The sequence below is a fragment of the Bactrocera tryoni genome, chromosome 3 (genome assembly GCF_016617805.1).
Source record: "Bactrocera tryoni isolate S06 chromosome 3, CSIRO_BtryS06_freeze2, whole genome shotgun sequence".
Taxonomy (NCBI): domain Eukaryota; kingdom Metazoa; phylum Arthropoda; class Insecta; order Diptera; family Tephritidae; genus Bactrocera; species Bactrocera tryoni.
Genome location: NC_052501.1, coordinates 24,847,834 through 24,864,750, shown reverse-complemented (window position 1 = coordinate 24,864,750; position 16,917 = coordinate 24,847,834). Strand labels below are relative to the sequence as shown.

The window sequence follows — 16,917 nt, the reverse complement described above, 5'->3', positions numbered from 1 at the left end:
TTATTTGTTTGCACATTTGTTGGTAAATTACTCTGCTGCAGTTGCTATAAAATTGTTTATCAGTGTGAAATTAATCATTTTATTAACATGGTAATATTTGAAATTATATTGAATAGTGTCTCTTTATCTACTGTAAAATAGTAAGTGATACTGTGCTGGGTACTTGTCTTCCTAAATACATACGTAAATACCTACAAACGTAATAAAATAAGATTTGAGGGGTTTACTCGAAATACTCGTGATCAATGTAGTTCTAAACCGGTCGACAAAGGAAACAGGTGTTGCATGCATCATTTACTCTACGCAGGTTTAAAAAATAACAACTACATCAATTAAGGTCGCTTCAGGACCAATTAATGCACTTTAGATTGAATATGCTGATAGCTAACGTTTGTTGCACGCAAAATGGTTCCGGGTCAACGTGAAAAGTGCTTATTACTGCCACAAAGGAGTCATCACAAGCGCGACATCACGGATATATATTCCTCAACTGACTTGGAAACAGCAGAGGTTGGCAATAGTGATATGGATTGTAGTGATGAAGAGCTGGAGTATAAGAGGACATCGCAGCAGTATTATGGAAAGCACGAGTTTTCCTTCATTCAAATAATGATGTCGGGATTGCGTTGGCGAAAACGTGCTGTAATACGTATAATATGTTGTACAATGATATTACTTTTAATGTTAATGTCATTCTACATGCCACTTATTCCGAACATGCACACACGACATAGTAAGTATCAGTGTATATTATAAATGAAATACAAAATGTGCATTATTCACTATAGAATTTAAAAGTACAATATTTATTTTTAATATTTGTCTATTTATTACAGCTGCACTACCGGATTGGGGCTTCAATACGTCCAGGAATTTAGCTGATTATGTGCTACCTGATAACAACACAGTGATTCTGGAACCTCAGCATGTGTGTCAAAATAAGTTGTTTCTACTGGTTGTTGTTTGTTCAAGTATACAGAACTTTGCCATAAGGTTTGATATATGCAAAATATATATACTCATGTTCATAAAGATATATTAATAAAAAAATAATTATTTCAGACAAGTCATACGTGAAACATGGGGCAACACATCTCACTTCAATATTGGCATGTTTGCGAAACTACATAAGCGTTTTGAAGGTCAATACTTGGAACCGTCGCCAGAACGTTTACAATACTATAGCAAATTCCTAAATCTGTCAACAAATGTAAGTGCTCTTAAAGTTAGAAATAATAGAATATTTAGACTTTGCTCATTTTTTCGATTATTTGAACATTTCAGGACACACGTACTATTCCTGTTGTGATACCGGTAAAAGTTTACTTTATGTTGGGTCGTCATGGACCCAATGCTGATCCGTCAAATGAAACATCATCACTTATACGCTCAGAGTTCGAACAATACGGCGATATTATACAAGAAAATTTCATCGATACTTATAACAATTTGACCCTCAAATCAGTGCTTGCTCTAAAATGGATGACTCAACGTTGCGCACGGCGATCGGCATTCTTTATGAAAGTGGACGATGATACTTTCCTAAATGTGCCAAATCTTCTGCACTACCTATTAGGTGGCACGATACCGCTCTACAACGATACTTTGGATTTGTATGACACAAACACATACCATGTGTTATTACCACGAAATCGCTTCAACATTACCAGAAATTACCTGGGAGGTCATTTATTTTGTTCCTCACGACCAGTGTCGTTGGTTAGCAATAAATGGTATATGCCATACTACATGTTTCCGGGCGATAAATATCCAAAATACTTGAGCGGCTCGGCATATGTTATGTCTGCCGACGTGGTACCACGATTATACCAAGCCGCTCTAAATACCACCTTCATACACATCGAAGATGTCTACTTAACAGGCATATGCGCAGAAAAAATTCGCCTACCCCGTCGTCACAATGCACTATTTAGTTATACTCGTGCCAGGGACTGGTGCAGTTTTCGTGGAAGCATCTCGCAGCATGAAGTGAAAGATGAGAGTATGTTGGATGCCTATTTATATGTGACCAATACGAGCTTGTATTGCGCGCCTCCTGCTAAATATATGAATAAGCGCTTGCATAAGCAAATCGGCTGTGTTTGAGTATATGAAAATTGAGACTGTCGTGCGAATGTTATATTTATGTATATTTCGATTATTGTCGTATTTTAATGTTCTTTAGTTATTTGATTTTTATTTTGTGTTTCGTTTTGTTTTCATATTTTGCACCACCGTTAAGAATGTGCTTCGCATTAGATTAAGTTGAAGAAAAAGTACGCACTAATATGCACGTGTACATATGTATATACATATATAAAAGTTATTCTATATTCATAAGTATTTGAAAGCTACAGATGATTTAAAAAATATTTTAAATTTCCACTTAACCGCATTATATGCAACCTGCTCCACAACCATTTCGCACAAGTTAATCAAGTAAGCAAAGAAATAGTCCAAATACAAGAACAATATCAGTATGTTATTTTAATTACTTATGCATGTAGCTGTGTACGTCCCTAATCAAATCTACATATGTAAGTCCCAATACACGATTAGGCAATAATAGTTTTAACATAATTCAAGTTTTTACTAAAGTTTACCAAATTATTCTTATGGATTAAGCTAAAGTCTGTCCTTGTTTAACAAAGTCTGTCATTTGTTGTAAACTGAAAGTTCTATTCGTAAAATAATAATAAAAATGTAAATACATGGAAACATATCTTGATAGAAAGTGTACTATGTCGAATTAGTAAAATTTCGTGGCCGTCTTTTTAAATTTATATCGGGTGATTTTTTAAGAGCTTGATAACTTTTTTTTAAAAAAAAACGCATAAAATTTGCAAAATCTCATCGGTTCTTTATTTGAAACGTTAGATTGGTTCATGACATTTACTTTTGAAGATAATTTCATTTAAATGTTGACCGCGGCTGCGTCTTAGGTGGTCCATTCGGAAAGTCAATTTTGGGCAACTTTTCGAGCATTTCGGCCGGAATAGCCCGAATTTCTTCGGAAATGTTGTCTTCCAAAGCTGGAATAGTTGCTGGCTTATTTCTGTAGACTTTAGACTTGACGTAGCCCCACAAAAATAGTCTAAAGGCGTTAAATCGCATGATCTTGGTGGCCAACTTACGGGTCCATTTCTTGAGATGAATTGTTCTCCGAAGTTTTCCCTCAAAATGGCCATAGAATCATGAGCTGTGTGGCATGTAGCGCCATCTTGTTGAAACCACATGAGTCAACATTTAAATGAAATTATCTTCAAAAATGTAAATACATGGAAACATATCTTGATAGAAAGTGTACTATGTCGAATTAGTAAAATTTCGTGGCCGTTTTTAAATTTATAGTTTGTGAATTGTGCTACGACAAGGATATATTTATAATTATATACAATTGTAAAACAAAAACAAAAAATCGGGTTTATTGATTTATGGTTTATTTAAAAATAATAATTGTGATTTTCCAGCCATCTATATAGTTGAAATAATCGATACTCTGTAAAGTACTTAAAAAACTAAAATAGAGACACAGGCAGCCGACTAAAAATTTATAAATATTATAATGTCTATGTCTTTTGCACAATAAGGTTTATTCAAATTTACGTTTTATTTTAAATATATGTTTTTTTTTTGATTATGCGAAAACAAATGATGATGTCACTACGTTCCGTGAATCACATATTAAACCAAGTTGTATTGAATTTTCATTTTTTTTTTATTTTTATCTAAATATTTTTCTAAAATGTTTCTTCATACATATCTAGATTTTAAACCGCTTTTTTGAGCACAACCGTTGGTCTGCAAAGCTCCTAGCCCCCTTTTTACACTTTTTTGACGATGTTGTTGTGCTAACTAAATTTTTGCTTCCGAATTTTAGAAATGTTTATAAACTTTTTCAATTCTGAAGACTTCATTGGTTTCAATTGGCAATAAAATCTTCCCATTTTTTCAAACATTTAGTGCACAAACATTTAAAAATAATACACCAATGGCAATAGAATTACTTTGACGCAGTGTTGTTTGTTTTTTGTTTAAGCTTTATGAAATAATTAAGTGTATGTATGTATGTATATTGTAAGTAAAAGTATTATGCACAATTATTTAAATGTGTACGAGTATTTCTATGTAACTTCACAAGTGAATAGTCCAGGTGTGTAACATACCTTTGTATTAATATGTTCATAGGTCAATGAAATAAAATACACATAAATGTTGCCATACTTTTAAATGCAACTGTGCCAAGTAGCATTGTTAAATGTTCGCTATACATTACATATACATTTATACTCAAGACACTAAAATTTCGAATTACACATTTTTGTTAAAAATTTCTTATAAAAGAAGTATATAAGATTTGATAAATAAAACATCAGAAGACGCTGGAGATTATGTCTTTTAATTAAGAAAGTATTGTGTAGACTGAAACGAATGTTAGTGTAAACAAAAAAATTTTAGTTACCAACTAAAGTGACCCAATGAAATATAGACACGGAGCGAATAACAACTTAGTTTTTATGTATGTTTGAAGCTTATTTAATGATGATGCTAAAAATAAAATGTTTACAAGAAAGCAGACATAAAAAATCCATTTCAATTATTACAGCTTTAAATTCTCTTAATTAACGTTGCTATTTTGACATCTTACTAGAGACGCAAAACCAACTAAATGTGTTTAAGACGTTTTAACCGAAGTGGGCACTTTAGGCAAGCCAAACTCGTCAGTTTCAATTCCACTCTGTAAACATATTTAAAATAAAATTCTTCTTCATTGTATCAATCTTTATACATACTTTACTGCCGGGTACAATACTATCGGCACCTGGTTCCTTATCGGGAGCTGATGGTGCTTTCACCATGTCATCCAAGTAGCTGGTATCATCATCGAGTGCTATTTCATCACCTAGTGCATCCAATTCTGCTTGCAGTTCGTCATCGTCAACTTCTGGCATGCCATATGTACGTCCTAAAGCTTCTTGTACCTCATCTGCTTGTTCCAGCATATCGGCCATATCGTCTTGGATATCCTTTAATAGCATATTCCAAAACATTTTTGGTCAAATAATTGTGCACGTGCATACCAAATCGTACTCACCTCAATTTGATCGATATTGACTTTCTTGAATTCCTTCTGCATTTGTTTGACACCATCCTTCATTGCAGCTACAGTAGCTTGTGTGTCTTTTAGCGATTGTGCAGCATAGTTAGCCTGTTCCATATTGAATGACTGATTACGCAGTGCTTCAACTTGTTGTTCATAACTACAATTAAAATCACAGTAAATACAAATATCTTTTATAACTCATCAGAGCGCCTACGCCTTCTTCTGTTTCAGCACACGCATAGCACGCTGCTTTACCGAGTTTTTAGCCGGTCCTTCGCGCATTTTCGACATTTGTTCACGATATTTACGCAATTCATTATCCAGCTTTGTAATCTTTTCCTCGATGTTATTCGCACGAGTATCAACCTTCAAAAGGTACAATTTCCAATCATAAATACTTGTTTATTTAGAACAAAACATTTCTTTTGTTAAGTATTGTGAAAACTTACCCCGGCAATACAATCGTTTAGATTTGGTGCTGGCTCCTTGGGCTTACCTTTTCCAAACAGACGATTCATTTTAATATTTGTTTTTGATTTAACTTTACGATAAAGTTACTCTAACTGTTGCAAATTAATTTAAATAAATCGCTTTTTGTAAATATTTTGATGGCCTCACAAAATTATACAGCTGATGACTAATATTTGTAATGAATGATGACAGTTCAACATGCAGTGCTATTCAAACTTTTAGTGTTTACAAATAAATTATGGCATTGTCATTTCAATAAATATCGTTAATTTATGTATGTATGTGTTTCTTTTAATAATTATGACGTGTACTAATTTTTTTTAATATTTTATAATAATAAGCGTAATTGTTGAAATTATAAAAATTAATATTTTTCATTTAAATTTGTCTAGTATTTCCACAAGGAGCACATGAAACATATGAGAATACAGAGCAACACTTAACATAACTGTAAAACTCTTTTAATTCTATCAAAACAAAAATTGATGTTTCGCTTGTTGATTGCGAATTCAGTAACAAATACTATTTCTAGTGTTGAATTAATTGTTTGGCACATTTGAAATATTGGTCAGTCAGTAATAGAAATTTTCGTTAGGTTATATATAATTTGCACGCACGGGAATTAATGCCAAGGGTATAAAGTTAAAATTTATGTGAACTTATGTGTGGCTGTGAATTTATACAATAGGGGTATTCTCTTGCTCTTGCAAAACCCTTGCACGGTGCAAGGCCCTCTTGGTTCACCGGCACAACAACAAATACACGCAGAAAATTATTTGCAATGGCTGTAAATATGTCAGACAAAAACCTATGTATATTTGCATGCAATGTCACGTAAAAATATAATTGCAACCCTGTTTTAGCTGTCATTTTACATAAAGACATATTACGTCGTTAAATTGTTGAGGAAGGTAAGTTTTAAATAAATTTTATTATTTCTATTTAAAATATAAAGATTTGTTACAGTTTTTTTGTTAAAAATAATTAATAGTCATTCACAACAAATTGACCGAATTAGCCATTCATATATCACTAGATTCTGCAATGGGTGCTCTCGTGCCCTTGTATATTTCGGTATAGTATTTTTGCAATCTGCAATCTTGCAAGAGCAAGCGAATACCCCTAATGTATTTCAAGAAGTGTGTTATGTTTGTTGAAAATAGTATCTCAAAACACCATTGACCCACCCTAGTATATACATATCGATACAAGATCGGATTCTCATTAAATTTTCAGTAGGCTGCTAAAAATACGCACCCATGCCGCTTACATGTTTGTTTTATGTGGAAATGGATCACATCAAATTATAAGTTAAGCGATGAGGGCGTCGCTCAAACACTTTGATCTGTCAAGATATGTTTCTGGCGCATGGCTTCGTAGCCCATTCATTTCTAGAGCCATACATACATATGTATGTATGTATGTACATCCAGTATGCAAATAAAAAATGCATGCCAATTAAAATTTTTGGATAATATTGCCGCACAAATTTGCGCGGCATATGTTTGCATTTGCCTTCTGGAAGTCACTTTATAGTTTGTATAAGAGTGCAACATCACTTTGGCTATTCATTTGAAGTGATTTTTAGCACAGTTTAATTAAATTTTTCATTACAAAAATATTGGCTGATACTTATGTAAAGATTATAATTTCCGAAATATTATGAATCGAATTAAGTTTGAGGTTAGAGACTGATTCGAAAAAGTAAACAACTCCGGAAGCACTAGTATGTCTCAATTAAAAAAGGTGGTTCCAAAAAATCTCTAAATCTCCAGTTTGAGGAACTTATGTACACTGTATTTGTTGGTATACTGTTAATACTTGTATGTACATATACATATACTTATCCTTATGCACATTCATATTAAAAAGTCTGCGGTTGCTCGATTAATTTTCAATTTTGACAAAAATGTGCTTGAAATAATGGATTTGTTGATGGCGGGATCTGGTGATGGCTGATGGCATCACATGACACTTAAATGTCGGTCAAAAGCGGCATAAATTTCCCATTCAATTCAGAAAACAGTAAAAATGTGTGTGTGCCCGATGATATTCTTCATATTGTAAAGTTTGAGATTTATGAATGCTCGTCTAAGAAGGAAAAAACTGAATGATATGTTCATATGTATGTATGTATGTATGCATGTTTGTTCTTAAAAAAGCAAGCAAATGTTATGTTTTTTCATTAATACGTAATTCACACTTTCATTGATTTCATTATTTCTTTCACCAGACTCCTCTATAGGCATGGATAAATTGTGCTCCATTGAGAGACGAGTATTTCTTTTCATTCGCGCTGCTGTAATATGATTTTGATTAATTTTCGTTGGCATAAACAAACTCAGCTATCCATTAATGGAAGCGCTTAGACCATTTCACCTCGTCTTCTTCCTTACAGCTTCTGCAGCTGGCGTCGGTTAAGATTCTCAACCTCTTTGGATGAACCCCGATAAGGCGTTAACCTGTTAAAATAACCTTAACCCATGAGAGGCTAGTCTTACAGAGGACAAAGAGCTCACTAGATCGCTTACGATCGATCTTGGTCCAAAAGGATCTTGTGACAGCGCCTGAAATATCAATCCGGAAGTTGACTTTCTCGAATAACTCTGACACCATCATAAATGAATACGCTACTAACACGGCGAAAATTCCTATTTTATAGTTAGAACAAAAACAAACAACAAAATATGGGTTAGATTGATTAAAAGCCCAAAAGTAGGCTTCAAGCCCACGACATAGCAGTCGCTTACCTTAAAATTGAAAGCATTTACTTTATGCAACCACATCGTACATGTATTATAAACATACATACATAACTGTATGCCTGAATTTGCTATAGCCGGCTGACTGCTGTAGACAACGTCTGGTACTTCCTCACAAATAGTGGAGTGCAGTTAATCTTTGAAATAGATACTGTCAAACTGAAAAGAGTGATCGATCACATTTCCTATGAGCTGAACAAACGCATTCATACACAATACATACATACATACATACATACATACATACAGCATGGGTGTGGCTGAGTAACGGAAGAACTGTATAGGGCACGATTTGGGAACAAGACGGGGTTTGGACTTAATGCAGATGCTTATGTTGTATGTGTAGGCCATAAAATAAAATTCCAATTTGCTTTTCAAAATCCACTCAATGTGTGCACTTAAGCAAATATGCAGTCTGCCACATTTATTTCAAGGAGTAAATTGTTGCTTTCCGCATGCATGTTACACGTAGTGTGTGTGGGTGTGTGTGTGTATTTAGGCTTGCATTGATGCACAGAAGTTCTAATGAAAAAATGCTCCCTGCTGTGTACTCGCGTGACTTGTTGAAATACGAACACCATACATACAAATTTGTATATTCGGTAGGTGCACGCACGCATTTGACACACGTACGCATGTATGTATGTGTGCAACATCCCTTGACAATGGCAATTTCAATATTTTCTTTTTTTTGTTTTGGGATGGCTGTACAAATGTCGATGTGTCCGATTCATGCGGTTGCAATGACTTGTCCAGAGTGCACACCAGCGCCGTTGCCTCGGTGGTTGAGCATTTGACATGTGGGATTATTTCAACAGAATTAATGCGTCTTTCGAAAAGCACTCGATTCTGTGGAAAGTGCGTGTTTAACGGTCGGCCCTACACCCAAACACTCTAACACCCTAACTTGAGTAGCATATTTTTGTTTTTGATCATCACCGTCTGCTGTCCCGTTCGCCGGATACTCCGAATAATATGCATTCTTAAAATCATCTCGCGTTGCATCTCGCCCTTATGCCCCTTGTGCGCTACTTCACGTGTTGAGCGCGTTGCCAACCCCGATGGGAATCAATATTCCACTTTGTTTGCATTTTTGGCCGCGAAATTTGGCGCGTGCACGGGCAAGGGTGTGCGCAAGCGTACATTGTATGGTGGCGGGTTTATCAAAATTATATTTTTTATGATAATTTTCAAGTTAATGAATATTTGTGGTGTCAACAATAAGGCAAAGTAAATATCGCGTGCTAAATAATGTACATTTTAATTGCAATTTTAGTTTTTCATAGAGAGGTTAGACCTGCGGCAATCAAAATTATGATATTTTTTATAAAACCATCATGAAGGTGGCATTCATACAGTAAATCGAGGATCTTATTCATATTATAAAAGTATATCTACAAGGTGCGTTCCAAAGTAAACAGAACAAATGGGTTTTTCGGCAAAATCAATTTAATGTGTTCAAAATGGTCTCCTTCTGCTTCAAAACTGCTTTTTGCACGCTCCAAGCCTTTTAATGGCCACTACGTCTGCACAACGTTTTCCTTTCATGAGCAAATGCATTTTTCGGGAAAGGAAAAAGTCGCTCGGTGTCATATCAGGTGAATGCGAGGAGTGGTTAATGGTTAAAATGTGATTTTTGCTTAAATAATCGGTCACAAGCGTCGATCGAATGATGGATTCCGAGCAATTTTTGGTCGTCAGTCAATTTGTGCGGAAAAAACCATGCACACACCTTTCGTAAGCCCAAATGTTCGGTCAAAATGCGATTAATCGATGTTTTGAAGATGTTCAATTCCATTTCCATGAATTTCAATCATGATTTCGACTGATTTTTTATGAATTTACGCACAGTTTCGATGGAATTTTCGGTGATCACGGATTTTGATTGGCCCACATGTTGATCGTCATTTACTTGTATGTCCTCACGACCACTTTGAAAACGTTGAAACCACTCGTGCACTCTGCTACGGGATAGGCAATCATCGCCATAAACTTGTTTCATCAATTGAAACGTTTCGGTAAAAGTTTTACCAACTTTAAAACAACATTTAATGTTGGCTCTTTGTTCGAAGCTCATTTTCGCACCGATAACACAAACATACTGGCACTTAATATGCAATAACTTCACTTCCAATTGATGAAATGTCATGAAATTCTGGACAATCGATAAAGACTGCAGATTCTAACGCTGATTCAAAAAGTCCTGTTTATTTTGGAACGCACCTTGTAGACCACATGTGCCGGGGCATTGAATTGCTTTGACCAAAATTGGGTATTTAAGTACATAAAATAACTGTTTGAGTTAATTTTTATTGAATTGAATTGCTTAAGTTTTTTAAATTAATAAAATCCTCTAAAATAATCTTCCACATACGAAAAGGGAGTGCAGTAGAGAAGGAGAGCGTGTTTTCAAGTGCACAAAGTGTTAAAATATCCCGAGGGCAGCGTCTGCCTTTTAAATCTAACGAGGATGCCTAAATCTAACGAGGATAACAGCAATTTCTGTTATTTTTAGATTTCGATGGATGTCATCGACTACTACGAGGGTTAACCCTTAATTTCCCCTTTTTATTTGCATTTTAACTGTGTCGCCCTATTCTCTTCAAAGTCATTCATGTCAATCACCATCTTCAATTATCCAGCCATGCTATTGCAGGCTGCCAGAAATCTAATTCTCAAGCATTTGTTCGTTGTAGCCACTGGCAAATTAGATAGACGTGCAAACATGCGCAAATGCATGAATTAATCACATTTGAGTAATTCGACGAGGCACTGGTGTCGGAAACGTGTAGAACATAGTTAGTTGAAGAAGTGAAGTGAAAAAATACAAATGCATTTTTATTAATAAAAAAATTTTTTTGCGTACATACAGACTAATTTGAGCGCCTTTCAAAAAAATTTCCGGTTGTATGGGAGATATGTATGTATATACTATACATATGATATAGTTTTTCAATCTAAACAAATTTTTATAATCCCTAATAAATTTTACCTTAAAAAACTCTAGCTCGAAATTGGTTTTAAATTCATAGTCTCTTAGACAAAGTTGTTTAGAATGATTCGTAGAATATTTCCCGCATACGCGATTTTTCCAATTACTGGCTCCCTATAAATCGACCCTCTCTAAGGTGTATCTGTATCGAGGATACCAAGTTATTAATTACATCTAAACAAAGCAACACAATTTTATTTAGGGAAGTGACAGACATGGGTCCAAAGCGACTTAAGACCACATTACAACATGTCTTTTTAAGCGTTAAGAGACATTGAGCAGACGCATTTTTAATTTTTAGATGGGCAACTTGCCACACTTCTTTCATGCTCATTGACTTCCGTTTGCTGCTGCTTCCATTAATTTCAATATGCTTCCTTTTGTTTACTTCCGACAATTAACTCAATTTATACTCCGACTTGTAAGTAGAGAATCAAACCTTTTTCCTTCCACATTCAACGTTGCACACAAATACATACATACATATGTATATACTATATTTTTGTTTATATTTTAAAATTCCGCAAAAGAATGCAGACATTTTCGAAACGTGACACATTGACAACTTCTGCAGATTTTAAGCTGAAAAATATCCTTAAATAGATATGTATGTATATATGTATATATAAGTATATATGATATGTATTTCATTTGACCATGAAAATAAATGGATAGCATGTTCTCAAGCACGTCCAGCGTCACGCTTATTTTTCTGCAAATTGCGTCCACTTGCTTGCTTGCTCTTACAGGTAAGGCCACGTGTAGTGCGTGAGAATATTTCATGTCCACTGATTGTCAAGTCTAATTATGTTTGATATTTTAATGCATTTCACATGTTCCACGACTATTAAGGTTTCCTAGTTGTTGTATATTTGCCATTGTTCTTGCTCATTCCACAATACTGTACCACGAACGTTTAGGAAACCGCCTCACTTGTTGAAGTATTGTGTTCTTCAGGTCTTAACAAAACGTTAGCTTCCTAATGACTGTCCGTTGAAAGCGCTTGCATTTATCACATTGCTGGCGAGTCTCCCTGTCTTTAATTTCCTGACCCACGTTGGATGCGGTATGATGGTGGTTGTACTGGACACTATATATAATACCGAGTCTCGAATGCGATGAGGTAACTAACTTAAGTGAAGCCTTGCGCTTTGCCAAGAAAATATACTTTCCGCACGAGAAAGTGTCGATTGACACCAATTGAGGCTAATAAGGTCGCACCCTATACTCAAACCCTAATAATGTCTATATAAGCCACAAACCTCAGGTTAAACTAATTAAAAATCAACATCAGCATAAAACGTCGGGCGTTTTGTGTGATTATTCTTAAAAACACGTTATTCTTCTTCGGGTTTCTTAATGAGACATCGTACTCCAACAATTACCCCACACAATGTTTTAAGTTTAATTGCTGACTTAATTAACATAATAATTTAGCTCGCATTAGTTTAAGTTTTAGCTGAAGAGAAAATAAATTGCGAAATTTGCGTGCTTCTCGCCTTTTAGACTAATTAAAATGGACAATTTATCATAAGGATTTTAAGAGGTGAGTACCTCCACATCTCTGTTTTGCCGAATATGCGTTAAAAAGAACTGCAGAGCCAGATTTTTGTACTGACACATATGTAAGTATGTAGAGCTTATCTATAAAAAAATCAAAATTAAAATTACAAATCTTTGCTGGCGACATTATGTTCACATGTGTCAAAAATAATATTTACTTAAGTCGCCCGGCTATGAAGTGCTTGGCGCTTCTCCCTCTTGTTCCAAAATTGTTGAAATTTTTTTATAAATACATACATATGTACATATATATGTACATACGCATATACAAATGTAACACCATTCTCAAATTTTCGTGTGACCAAATTAGAGGCCCCTTCTCTACTCATGAAAAAGCATGATCCGTCACAAGAACCAATGAAGATTTGACTTCCTCAATTCATCAAACAAATATAGATTAACTAATGAGTTACAGAGGTTGTGTGGCAATAAATAAAAATTGACTTTTGTATCACCGAAAGTGATCAATTAAAACAAATTAGTACAGTTTTATATATATTTATTATTGGGCATTTGTATGTGTGTATGTTCGCGTCTATAAGGGAGTATTGATAACAAATATCCGAAATCAATTAAGAGACCAACAAGCGCTGTTGCTCAAGAGAAAACTACCACTAGCAACAAAGTTGTAACAGTTCAATGACTCTGGAGACCGGAACGTGGAAATAAACGAACAGAAAGAAGTCTACGTATTAGGGCAGCCCTTAATTGTCGTAGGAAGTTTTTCTCAAAGTGTTTTAAAATCACAATAGCTACTATAACTAATCGAAGATATGACTTGCATAGTGTGGTTAATATTTGTGAAGAAAAAATATTTATAATGTTTAAGGTGCTAAGAGAGGGTAGACTGGCAATATACATTGAAATCCGAAAGAGCCGACAGACGGATAAAGGCAAGATGGAATGACCTAAGGGCATGCAGAATCGCTAGGATCATGTGCAAGAGTACCGAAGGGAAATACGCAGGCTTTTTACTCATATGGTTTCGAAAAGTCTGCAAGACGGTTGTTGGTTTAATGCAGGTCAGGATGGGCATAAGTAATGGCGATTTAGAACAAATAGCTAGCCAAAAGCTTCCCGGTTTAAGGGACTAGATGAAGTATCAAAAGTCGCTCTTAAGCTTTACAAAGCGTTTACGTAGATTGCATTGGAAAAAATGTTTTGTACCACGATTAAATGAGGGAGGAGGAGACTAGAAAAAATTTTATAAATTTTAAGGACCACTCTAATGTTAATTTCTATGAAAGCAAACTTTTATTGAGTTTTTCTTAAACATCCACCATTAAATCAATAATAAAAAGACCCTACAGAGCGATAATGGAAACCCTCCGCACATTAGTATGGTTTATACACAGATTCGTAAATATATTTGGAAGAGCTTGCGTACCATAGCACCAATGAGGCAAGATTGACAGCCAGCAACAAAAAATTCGTCAGATGACAATCAAATTTAATTTGTTACGCTTAATTGAAATAAACAAACAAATAAGTGACCGAGGGCAATCATTGCACATTGTTTACTAATTGTAAGAAAATTTAGAAATATTTCACTTCTTGTATGGAATAGAATTCAAGTAAAATATAACAATTAGATTCAATAAATGATTTTGAAATGCTTTAATTTATTACGAAATTAACTTAGTCGGAAGTTAACTAACCGAACTAAAGTGGTCTAAATTGTACCGCTAACAACGAATGAAAGCAAAAAAGAAACCTCCACTGCAAACAAATCGAGTTTATGGTTCATATCCGGAACGAAACTGGACTTACATATACCTATACATATATCCGATTTATAATCAATTATCAGCTATGATATTATTGAAAGAATTCAGAGATTACAAAATTTGGTTAAAAAAATTATAGACATCTTAAAGGACTAATCATAGCGAAAATCTCTTCGACACCTTGGCACAGTGCTCTCGTCACTTTCACGGGGTGTGATTTGATAGATTCTTTGTGGACTTAAGTGAATAAATTTGTACATATGTGTGCTTGAGTTCGGCAATTCCCTTAGAAATATTTGAATATGTTTTCTTCTCTCCCCGCTCCGACCATTTATCTTTTTCTCTTACTTAGGCTTTCAATTTAGAAAAGACGCACAAATAGTGCACGACTCCAATGCACCAAAAATATTCTTCAAATACTAGCGCGTCGTCGGTTTTGTGTGTGTGTATGCGGTAAAATTTGCGGTTTAGCTTAAAAAAGCAGTGGTGTAGTTCCTGTTAAATAATTAATTTTACCAGCGGGTAGAGTTCTCAATGCTTTATTGAGATGAGTACCATCAGCACTAAGTTACAATCAGAGAAGAGAGTTGTACATACATGAACTCCAGTATTTATAGGAGTTCAAAGGAATTTAAAATACCGTAACTTCGAAATATGAATTAACAAAGATAATATAAAACAGAACTGTATGATAAAAGAGAGATGAGAAATAGAAAACTTAGATAAAACAGTATTGCCAGATCAGACTTAACGTTATTAGAAAATAAACTTAAAACTAACGTAAATAATCCTAAACATCCTGCCCGGTCGAGTCGGTCGACTCGAAATCTTCCTTCTCTAGCAAAAGACATAGTTTCTGGACGGCTCGTTTCATGTATCCTCTAGCTGTTCTCAACGTGACATTGCGGACCACTCCATCAGCTCCGGGATGTACTGTTGTCACTCGACCCAGGCACCAGTGAGTTGGAGGCAGGTTCTCTTGTTTGACTAGGACGATATCATCCACCCTTATATTCCTCGAGCGCCGAAGCCATTTGTTGCGTCTCTGCAGAATGGTGAGATACTCCTCACTCCATCGCTCCCAAAATACCTGTTGTATGTGACGTATCCATTGCCATTGCTTCAGTCGGTTGCTAGGAATATGCTTGATATCTGGTTCGGGGACCGCCAGTAGTGGAGACCCAATCAGGAAATCACCAGGCGTTAACGCAAGTTTCTCCTCAGGATCGTCGTAAAGTGGTGTAATAGGACGGGAATTAAGACAGGCTTCTATTCTTACTGCCAGCGTCTGTAACTGACTATACCACATGACCTGCGCACCTACGCAGCGTATCAAATGGTGCTTAGCGGATTTCACTGCCGCCTCCCAGAGGCCTCCTTGATGCGGAGCACTGGGTGTTATGAAATGCCAATGCGTGCCAGAATTTGCTAACGATCGCTTATTATTCTCACTCTGCCATGTTACAAGATCTTCCTTCAAGAGTCGATTGGCTCCAACAAACGCTGTCCCATTATCACTATATAAATCCCGACAAGGACCGCGTCGGCTGACGAAACGAGTGAAGGCATCTAGAAAGGCTTGGTGACCATACAAACGAAAATTGCGAGATACGTTTTGACAAGCGTTCGAGAGCGCTTCGTTCCGATTCTTAGTGTAAAAGGTCCACAGTAATCGACACCAGATGAAATGAATGGTCTAGCGGCTCTAATCCTCTGCCCGGGTAAAGAAGCCATTTGCTGCTTCAGGATTTCCCCTCTGTGACGCCGACACACTACACAGTTATGGATGAAACCTTTGACTGCTTGCCTGGAACTCAAAATCCAGAAGCGGCGACGAAGAGTCTGTAGCATGAGCTGCGCTCCTCCGTGCAGTGTAGCTTCATGTGCCTGGTGTAGTAAAAGCTTGACCAACGGCGTTGATTTTGGTAAAATAATAGGGAATCGTTGATCATGTTCTAGTTCAGCCTTGTGAATGCGTCCTCCAACACGTAGGATTCGGTTCTTATCTATATAGGGATTTAAAGGCATTATTCGACTGGAAGATGCCAAACCTGAACTAGACTTCAATTGACGGATTTCATCTGCAAAATGTTCCTGTTGCTCTAAACGGATTATAGTGTATAGAGCGTCTTCCAGTTCCTGAGCACTAATAACCGGTTGGCGAAGGTGTCGACGGTTTCTGAACCAACGTAGAATAATTGCCACCGTTCTCAACATTCGAGTGATATTACTGAACCGTTCAGTTAAGAGGATAGCATAAAACCAAGGCGTCAATTCGCATTTTAAAATTAGATTAGA

General features: G+C 35.7%; 3 protein-coding genes across 7 annotated transcripts in view; 1 reads left to right on the top strand and 2 right to left on the bottom strand.

Annotated features, from left to right (window-relative positions):
• The window catches only part of LOC120772629 (myc box-dependent-interacting protein 1), a 193,215-nt gene that overhangs the window by 68,519 nt on the left and 107,779 nt on the right, over window positions 1–16,917 (bottom strand). The window lies entirely within an intron of this gene.
• On the top strand, window positions 406–2,690 carry LOC120772631 (beta-1,3-galactosyltransferase 1-like). The gene is made up of 4 exons (XM_040101353.1): window positions 406–733; window positions 837–993; window positions 1,063–1,210; window positions 1,285–2,690. Exons 1-4 carry the CDS (start codon window positions 406–408, stop codon window positions 2,104–2,106), a joined length of 1,455 nt encoding a protein of 484 aa, XP_039957287.1. The 3' UTR covers window positions 2,107–2,690.
• Window positions 4,371–5,743, bottom strand: LOC120772638 (charged multivesicular body protein 5). Its single transcript, XM_040101361.1, has 5 exons — window positions 5,554–5,743; window positions 5,319–5,470; window positions 5,096–5,261; window positions 4,794–5,027; window positions 4,371–4,738 (listed from the first exon to the last, which is right to left on the bottom strand). The coding sequence occupies exons 1-5, from the start codon at window positions 5,620–5,622 to the stop codon at window positions 4,676–4,678; spliced, it is 684 nt and encodes a 227-aa protein (XP_039957295.1). The 5' UTR covers window positions 5,623–5,743; the 3' UTR covers window positions 4,371–4,675.

Coding starts and splice junctions, on each gene's coding strand:
- LOC120772631 (XM_040101353.1), top strand. CDS start 406: ATGGTTCCGGGTCAACGTGAAAAGTGCTTATTACTGCCACAAAGGAGT. Junction 734..836: donor GAACATGCACACACGACATA/GTAAGTATCAGT, acceptor TATTTATTACAG/CTGCACTACCGGATTGGGGC. Junction 994..1,062: donor ATACAGAACTTTGCCATAAG/GTTTGATATATG, acceptor TAATTATTTCAG/ACAAGTCATACGTGAAACAT.
- LOC120772638 (XM_040101361.1), bottom strand. CDS start 5,622: ATGAATCGTCTGTTTGGAAAAGGTAAGCCCAAGGAGCCAGCACCAAAT. Junction 5,471..5,553: donor TAAACGATTGTATTGCCGGG/GTAAGTTTTCAC, acceptor TACCTTTTGAAG/GTTGATACTCGTGCGAATAA. Junction 5,028..5,095: donor TCAATATCGATCAAATTGAG/GTGAGTACGATT, acceptor ATGCTATTAAAG/GATATCCAAGACGATATGGC.